General features: G+C 44.6%; 1 protein-coding gene across 1 annotated transcript; it reads left to right on the forward strand.

Annotated features, from left to right (window-relative positions):
* Positions 1-1,206: 1,206 nt before the first annotated feature.
* On the forward strand, positions 1,207-7,956 carry RPL6 (ribosomal protein L6). The gene is made up of 6 exons (XM_064379806.1): positions 1,207-1,268; positions 2,179-2,415; positions 2,499-2,597; positions 5,473-5,616; positions 5,995-6,043; positions 6,492-7,956. Exons 2-6 carry the CDS (start codon positions 2,179-2,181, stop codon positions 6,746-6,748), a joined length of 786 nt encoding a protein of 261 aa, XP_064235876.1. The 5' UTR covers positions 1,207-1,268; the 3' UTR covers positions 6,749-7,956.
* Positions 7,957-9,614: the final 1,658 nt, after the last annotated feature.

The raw sequence follows: 9,614 nt of genomic DNA on the forward strand, positions 1-9,614 counted from the left end.
CAAGTTACTTAACTGAGTCCTTGAGACTCAGTTTCCTCATAATAGTATAATTCACAGGTTGTTGGGAGAATTAAATGAGAGAAAGCAAGGCACATAGCACTGTTCTTGTCACATAGCATGCAATATTGCTTATTATTATCTCCTGTGCATAAACTTTAGCAGAATACTTGACAACTAGGATGTTGATGATGAGATGATTGTGGTGTTGGTGGTGACAATAACAAGAGCTAACACTTACAAAGGATTTACCATGCATCAAATATGCTTGTCAGTACTTTTGTGTATATTATTTAATGTTCCCAAGGACCTTATGAAGTAAGTTACTGTTGTTATCCTCACTTTAATTTTATTTTTTTGGAGACAGAGGTTCATTCTGTAAGCGAGGCTGGAGGACAGTGGCAAGATTAGGACTCACTGCACTGCAGCCCCAACCTCCGGGTTTAAGTGATCCTCCCACCTTAGCCTCCCGAGTAGCTGGGACTACAGGCACTAACCACCACACTCAGCTAATTTTTGTGTTTTTTGTTGTTGTTGTTGTTGTTGTTTGTTTGAGACTGCGTCTGGCTGTATCGTCCAGGATGGAGTGCAATGGTATGATCTAAGCTCACTGTAACCTCCACCTCCTGGGTTTAAGCGATTCTCCTGCCTTAGCCTCCCAAGTAGCCGGGATTACAGGCACCTGCCACCACGACCGGCTAATTTTTGTATTTTTAGTAGAGATGGGGTTTCACCATGTTGGCCAGGCTGGTCTTGGACTCCTGACCTCAAGTGATCTACTCGCCTTGGCCTCCCAAACTGCTGGGTACTGGGATTACAGATGTGAGCCACCGAGCCTGGCCTTTTCTTTCTTTTCTTTTCTTTTTTATTGAGAGGGAATCTTGCTCTGTTGCCCAGAGTGAAGTGTTGTGATCTCGGCTCACTGCAACCTCCACCTCCGGATTCAGGTGATTCTCTGCCTCCGCATCCCGAGTAGCTGGCATTATAAGCACTTGCCACCACGCCCGGCTAACTTTTGTATTTTTAGTAGAAACGGGATTTCACCATGTTGGCTAGGCTGGTCTCGAACTGTTAACCTCAGGTGATTGATCCGCCTGCCTCCGCCTCCCAAAGTGCTGGGATTACGGCCTAGGATTTACCACTTTTTTCTTAATGCGGAAAAACTACATTCCCCATGATGCCCCAGATCCGGAAGGAAATGAGACTCACACTTCCCGTGATTGCTTATAGACCGGAAGCCGGGGACTTAGTTCTCTTTCCCATCTTGCAAGGTAAGAACTGTAGGCCTCTCTGCAAGACTCGAGTTCAGCACTCCCAATCCTTCGCCATCTGAACCTAGAGGGCATCCAGTCAACACCTACAGGGGTCCGACCTACCCACGGCTAACTGAGAGACTTTCCAGGCGCTTCATTTTTGCCGTTTGGGTTTGCGGCGGGGCACTGTAGAATGCCGTAGTGTCTTCTACCGGCGGTTCGCCAGTCTCTTGGGCTAGGGGGAACGAGGCCCTTTCGGGGACCCGTAGCGGACTGGTGGGTTAGAGAAAGCGGGACCGACGGTGCGTGTACTGAGTTCCCGGCTCCTGGGTTCCAGAAAATGACACTGAGCTAGTCTCAACCACGTTGGGGTTCCGGAATGAAGCCAAAAGATTTCGCGTCTCCCAGTGTCCGCGACCGGAAGTGGCCTCTTGGTCTTTGCGTTGTTTTTCTGTTTGCGTGTGATTTGGGCTGATTGTATTTGTGTCCACAATTCCTAAACCAAGTTTCTTGAAAAGAGACGGTAGTCTTAAGGGTTAAGACGAAAGGTACTTAAAGTAAAGGGTTTCAAGTTCTGGTCTTGCTTCCTACCTGTGGACACCTTCTGCATCTAAGTTTTCTAATTCGCAAAAACAGTAGTAAAAAATAATGACAGTACCTGACTGCTCAATATTTGGCAAAAACCTAATAGGTGTGAGATATCTGTTCCAAAGCCTCAAAGAGTTTATAGTGTATTGGGGAGACAGCCCCCAAGTGAACCATAGTGAGGACCGGAGTGGAATGGGTAGAGTTTGAGAGGAAAGCCTGTATCTTATCGGGGGAAGGATTGTAGTCTGGGTAGCCCAGCCCATCCATGTACAGTTTGATTATTGCTTTGCTAAGAGATGATTGTAAAGATCCTTTTTTTATCTACAAAAAATATTTGTAGATGGCGGGTGAAAAAGTTGAGAAGCCGGATACTAAAGAGAAGAAACCTGAAGCCAAGAAGGCTGATGCTGGTAGCAAAGTGAAAAAGGGTAACCTTAAGGCTAAAAAGCCCAAGAAGGGGAAGCCCCATTGCAGCCGCAATCCTGTTCTTGTCAGAGGAATTGGCAGGTATTCCCGATCTGCTATGTATTCCAGAAAGGCCATGTACAAGAGGAAGTACTCAGCGGCTAAATCCAAGGTAAGGGAAGAGTGGAGCACTGACCATTACGTCTCAACCTTAATTGGCATCCTCTAATCATTGATGTATTTGTGTCCTTGTAGGTTGAAAAGAAAAAGAAGGAGAAGGTTCTTGCAACTGTTACAAAACCAGTTGGTGGTGACAAAAACGGCGGTACCCGGGTGGTTAAACTTCGCAAAATGGTAAGATGTGGGGACTGTAAATTGGATTTTCGGTTGATGCTTGAATACTGTGAAGGTGTTTTTGAATACTTAGGTACTGTAAGTTTCTGCATACCAGAGTTTATAGCAGAAAGTAAAGGGCTCCGGGTTTGCAACTTGGCTTCAACATTTTCTGTTAATCTTAAATTTAAGTTACTCTTCTGTGTTTTGTTTCTTTGCATGTAAAATGAGAATAAGGAGCCTGGGGCAGTGGCTCAGGCCTGTAATCCCAGCACTTTGGGAGGCTGAGGTGGGTGGGATCACCTGAGGTCAGGAGTTGGAGACTAGCCTGGCCATCATAGTGAAACCCTGTCTCTACTAAAAATACCAAAAAAATTAGCTGGGCATGGTGGCGGGTGCCTATAATTGAAGCTACTCGGGAGGCTGACTCAGAATAGCTTCAAACCAGGAGGAGGAGGTTGCGTTGAGCTGAGATTGCGCCATTGCACTCCAGCCTGGGCAACAAAAGCAAAACTCTGTCTCAAAAAATAAAAATAATATTTTAAAGGATTTTTTTCATGAAAAGAAGAAAGTAATAATTAAAAATAAAATGGAAATGAGGCTGGGCATGGTGGCTTATGCTTGTAATCCCAGCACTTTGGGAGGCCAAGGCAAGCAGATCACCTGAGGTCAGGAGTTAAAGATCAGCCTGGCCAACATGGTGAAACCCTGTCTCGACTCAAAAATAGACAAATTAGGGCCGGGCGCAGTGGCTCACGCCTATGATCCCAGCACTTTGGGAGGCCAGGGTGGGTGGATCACGAGGTCAAGAGATCGAGACCATCCTGGTCTACATGGTGAAACCCTGTCTCTACTGAAAATACAAAATAATTAGCTGGGCATGGTGGTGCGTGCCTGTAGTCCCAGCTACTTGGGAGGCTGAGACAGGAGAATTGTTTGAACCCAGGAAGCAGAGGTTGTGGTGAGCCAAGATTGCGCCATGGCACTGCAGCCTGGGTAACGAGCGAAACTTCATCTCAAAAAAAAAAATAGACAAATTAGCCAGCTGCATGCTTGCAGTCTCAGCTGCTTTAGAGGCTGAGGCAGAAGAATTGCTTGAACCCACAAAGCAGAGGTTGCACCACTGCATTCCAGCCTGGGCAACAGAGGGAGACTCCATCTCAAAAGATAAGATGGGAATGAGAGTTTACCTGAAAGAGTTACTACGGAGATTAAATGAAATAATACATAAGCTGTTCTATAGAACATTTCTTACTACAGCAGTGTATCTTGGCCCCCTTTACCACACAAAAACCCAAGTCTCAGGACTTGCTCTGTAATTTTCATTATGGGAACATTCCCAAATATGTTACACCATACAGTTTCACAGTTGAAGATTATTGCATGAGAGGGAAGATGACAGTTGCTTTGTGAACTGATTTTCCTATTAAGTGATCACGTTTGTGGTGAAAGTGAGAGTGCACTAATGATGTGGTATAGTTAGAAATAGGTTATTGTGAGTTGTTTGTAGTCATGTCTTTAATGGCCCTTGCATGGTGTCTAATTTTTGCAATAAATAATCTGCCAGTCCTAGTGTCTGGTTTTGTGCAATTTGTTTTCCTTTGTGGATGAAGTGGGAGTAAGACTTGTTGCTGTGAGGATTGGATAAAGTGGTGAGGATACAAACACACTTTACTTGAATTGGAAAACAAGCCATGTATCTCTAACCTGCAAAACGTGCATGTCACACATGTGTAATCTCTGAGGTTTAGTTTTTGCTCAAGATTACAAAGGTGACTTGCTTGATGCTTTCTTTTTTTTTTTTTTTTTTTTTTTTGAGACGGAGTTTTTTGCTCTTGTTACCCAGGCTGGAGTGCAATGGCGCGATCTCGGCTCACTGCAACCTCCGCCTCCTGGGTTCAGGCAATTCTCCTGCCTCAGCCTCCTGAGTAGCTGGGATTACAGGCACGCGCCACCATGCCCAGCTAATTTTTTGTATTAGTAGAGACGGGGTTTCACCATGTTGCCAGGATGGTCTTGATCTCTTGACCTCGTGATCCACCCGCCTCGGCCTCCCAAAGTGCTGGGATTACAGGCTTGAGCCACCGCGCCCGGCCCCTCTTTTTTTTTTTTAAGATGGAGTTTTGCTCTTGTTACCAAGGCTGGAGTGCAATGACGCGATCTCAGCTCACCACAACCTCCGCCTCCTGGGTTCAAACAATTCTCCTGCCTCAGCCTCCCAAGTAGCTGGGACTACAGGTGTGCGCCACCATGCCCAGCTAATTTTTGTATTTTTAGTAGAGACGGGGTTTCACCATGTTGACCAGGATGGTCTCGATCTCTTGACCTCGTGAGCCACCGCACCCGGCCGCTTGATGCTTTCTTTGCTTGAGCATCAGTTCATTCATTAAATGGTTTCAGTGGGGGTACGGTGGTTCACGCATGTAATCCCAGCACTTGGGGAGGCCGAGGCGGGCAGATCACAAGGTCAGGAGATCAAGAGCATCCTGGTTAACACAGTAGAACCTCGTCTCTACTAAAAATACAAAAAATTAACCAGGCGTGGTGGCACATGCCCGTAGTCCCAGTTACTTGAGAGGCTGAGGCAGCATTGGTTGAAGGAGGTGGAGGTTGCAGTGAGCCCTGATTGCGTCACTACACTCCAGCCTGGTGACAGAGCAAGATTCCATCTCAAAAAAAAAAAAAAAATTCTGTCCTGTTTTGCAGTCAGAGGATGCAGAAGCATTAGATATTCCAAGTTTAAAATCTAAGCAGAAATGAAAATGGAATAGTATGAATACAGTGTTGTGCTTTCAAATAAATTAAAAGACTATAGCAAAAGTTGGGCTGACATAGCTCACCTCTACTAATCTGAATGGCTTATTTTAAATAAGTTGGCTCTATGGACTCTTCCCAGCCTAGGTATTATCCTACTGAAGATGTGCCTCGAAAGCTGTTGAGCCACGGCAAAAAACCCTTTAGTCAGCATGTGAGAAAACTGCGAGCCAGCATTACCCCTGGGACCATTCTGATCATCCTCACTGGACGCCACAGGGGCAAGGTAAGAGTGCCTGTGCTTGTCGAACTTCACTGTAGCTGTCTGGGGTGCCTGATGGCAATGCATTTGCATGCTAGGTGTAGTTTTCCTTTATTTACCTATGTTTGGGGCAAGGGGAAATGATATGCAAGATACAACTTAGTTGTTGAAAATAACAAGTTTAATCCATGGTGATTTATTAGCCATTTCCTGCTGTTGATTATGTTACACATGTTTATTTGCTCAAAAACGTCTTTATGCCCGAGTACTACCTTGTAGCTTGCTGTGGTTGCTTCCGGAACTGCCAAGCTGTATAAATATAGATGTAGAAATTGCCTGTGATTTGATTAATTCAGAAGTCAGTTTTTAATTGCAGAAAATTACTTTCTTTTTAACTTACAGAGGGTGGTTTTCCTGAAGCAGCTGGCTAGTGGCTTGTTACTTGTGACTGGTAAGAAAATCCTTGACACTTTTTTTTTTTTTTTTTTTTTTTTGAGACTAGCTCTTGTTACCCAGTCTGGAGTGCAATGGCGCGATCTCGGCTCACCGCAACCTCCGCTTCCTGGGTTCAGGCAATTCTCCTGCCTCAGTCTCCTGAGTAGCTGGGATTACAGGCACGTGCCATCATGCCCAGCTAATTTTTTGTATTTTTAGTAGAGACGGGGTTTCACCATGTTGACCAGGATGGTCTCAATCTCTTGACCTCGTGATCCACCCGCCTCGGCCTCCCAAAGTGCGACACTTCTTAATACCACAAGTTTCTGAGGCCCATTTCATGGCCTTGTGTGCATGTGGGTTAAACAGAGGTGGTTTAAATTTTGTGTAGCAACGTATCAGGTAATGGTTATATTTTGTAGGATGATGATTGGTCCTCACTAAATTAATTTTTTCCCCCTTAGGACCTCTGGTCCTCAATCGAGTTCCTCTGCGAAGAACGCACCAGAAATTTGTCATTGCCACCTCAACCAAAATTGATATCAGCAATGTAAAAATCCCAAAACATCTTACTGATGCTTACTTCAAGAAGAAGAAGCTGCGGAAGCCCAGACACCAGGAAGGTGAGATCTTCGACACAGAAAAAGAGGTAAGTTTCTATTTGTCATCTCTTACATTAGCACTGGCCCTTCTACCAGGGAGTGAAAATAAACAGGCCTAAGCATTGTTGCACAAAAAGAAGAAAAATGAAAGGTTAAATAATGAGGAATACTGGGAAATACTTAGTATTCCAGATTTTTACTTTTTTTTTTCAGACGGAGTTTCACTCTTTTTTTTTTTTTTTTTTTTTTTTTTATTGAGACGGAGTTACGCAGGCTGGAGTGCAATGGCGTGATCTCAGCTCACCGCAACCTCCACCTCCTGGGTTCAGGCAATTCTTCTGTCTCAACCTCCTGAGTAGCTGGGATTACAGGCACGTGCCACCATGCCCAGCTAATTTTTTGTATTTTTAGTAGAGACGGGGTTTCACCATGTTGACCAGAATGGTCTCGATCTCTTGACCTCGTCGTCCACCCACCTCAGCCTCCCAAAGTGGTGGGATTACAGGCGTGAGCCACCGCTCCCGGCGGAGTTTCACTCTTGTTGCCCAGGCTGGAGTGCAATGGTGCAATCTTACTGCATCCTCTGCCTCCTAGGTTCAAGTGATTCTCCTGTCTCAGCTTCCTGAGTAGGTGGGGTTACAGGCTCCGCCAACACGGCCAGCTGATTTTTGGTATTTGTAGTAGAGACAGGGTTTCATCATGTTGGCCAGGCTGGTCTCAAACTCCTGACCTCAGGTGATCCACCCGCCTCCTTCCCAAAGTGCTGGGATTATAGGCGTTAAGCCACCGTGCCCGGCCCCAGATTCTTCTAAATTGAGTAGTTCTTTTAGCAGGCTGGGAGCTTGACTTAGAATCCTGAGGTTTTTGGGGAATTGTGTGGGAATTAACTGCTACCATTGTATTGAGAATGTATCCTTCCTTATCCTTGATGTGTACTAAAGCACACAAAAGCATAAGAGCTGTTTTTATTACATTAAAAATAGGTTGTATTTCACACCATTCCAAGGAAAGGATTGTCAGAATTTGCTTTTAATATTTGCTAAATATTCTTGGGGATTAGTACTTGTGAGATAGAACTCCTTAGTTGACTTACAAGTAATTTGGTAAGTGCCTGTTTTAAAATGTTTAATTTTCTTTTTATTTAGAAATACGAGATAACAGAGCAGCGCAAGATTGATCAGAAAGCTGTGGACTCACAAATTTTACCAAAAATCAAAGCCATTCCTCAGCTTCAGGGCTACCTGCGATCTGTGTTTGCCCTGACAAATGGAATTTATCCTCACAAATTGGTGTTTTAAATGTCCTAATAATCTAATTAAATAACTGATTACCTTTTTGTTTGTGTCTTTTTTGAAAATTTTTGGTTTTTAAAAAAAATTCTTACCTGCCTGAAGGTATGGTTTGACCATGCCAGCTCACCTGGTGGTTTTCCTTTGTAGAGAATGGTTTGGAAGGGAGTGGTGTCTACAAGAGAGCTTGTTTGTTGACTTTGCATCATGTTCTTGGCTTCAGATTCATTTTTAGTGCTTAGCTAATAACTTTTTCACCTACCCTCTACCAGTCTAAAGCAGTAGCATTTTTCCACTCATCCCTGAAGAACTCAGTGCTAAACTGTACACAGATGAGAGAATACCAACTACTCAGACAACAAATTTCCATTTCTTCCCCATGTGCTCAATTCTCAACTCCTCCCCAATAATTATGAGGCCATGCTTTGTTTCCCAGGCTGGTGCAGTGGCTATTCATGAGCACATTTACCACATACTATGCCCCCAATTCCTGTTGCCCGGCTAGTTCAACTCCTGAGCTCTAGCTATCCTCTCACTTAGGCCTCTCAAAGTATGGGGATTATAGATACATGCCACTGTACACTGCCAGATTTGTGCATCTTAATTTTGGCAGATGTCCCAAACACTCTTCCCAAGTGTTACACCAGTTTATTTGCTCTGATAATGTATGAGAGTACCCATGTTCTCATAAGTGGGTTCTCAAACTTGGGTTTCTGCCAATAGATGAAAAAATGGGCTGGGTATGCTGGCTTCCACCTATGACCACCACGTTTTGGGAGGGGGGGCCAAGAGGATCACTTGAGCCTAGGAGGTCTAGGTTACAGTTATTTACTGCACACCAGCCAGGGTGACAGACCGTGTCTAAAAAAGAGGTCACAGTTGCTCACACCTGTAATCCCAGCAACTTTGGGAGGCCGAAGCTGGCAGATCACCTGAGGTCAGGAATTCAAGACCAGCCTGGCCAGCATGGTGAAACCCCATCTCTACTAAAATACAAAAAGCTAGGTGTGCTGGCAGGTGTCTATAATCCCAGCCACTGGGTAGGCTGAGGAAGGAGAATTGCTTGAACCTGGGCGGCAGAGGTTGCAATGAGCCAACATACCACTGCACTCCAGCCTGGGCGACAGAGCAAGACTCAAGAGATCTGGAAGATTTTGTTTACATGGGTTATTTACGTCTTTACATTCACCATATTAAAACTGAGAGGTTATTAGAACATTTTTAAATGACATGTTTATATAAATAGCATTTTTATTAAAAACAAATTTGGACCAGACACAGTGGCTCACACTTGTAATCTCTGCTTTGGGAGGCTAAAGCAGGAGGATTGCTTGAGCCTAGGAGTTTGAGATCAGCCTGGGCAACAGCAAGACACTGTCTCTACAAAAAATAAGCCCAGCCTGATGGTACGCGCCTGTGGTTCTGACTACTTGGGAGGCTGAGGTTAGGGGATGGCTTGAGCCTGGGAGTTTGAGTCTGCAGTAAGCTATGATCGCACCACTGCACTCCAGCCTAGGCAACAGCAAGACCTTGTCTGTCAAAATTTTTCCAAAACAAATTAAAAGGACAATGTGTTTACATTCCTGTAAATGTCTGCCATGTTTGGCTTCATAGGAGACAGATTCTCATATCCGCTTCTGCATTCAGTCTCTTGCAATATCACATTATATATTACACCTCAGGAGAACTCCATTCT

This window comes from Aotus nancymaae, unplaced genomic scaffold (assembly GCF_030222135.1).
Source record: "Aotus nancymaae isolate 86718 unplaced genomic scaffold, 86718_ANA_hifiasm-v0.15.2.pri h1tg000021l, whole genome shotgun sequence".
Lineage (NCBI taxonomy): Eukaryota > Metazoa > Chordata > Mammalia > Primates > Aotidae > Aotus > Aotus nancymaae.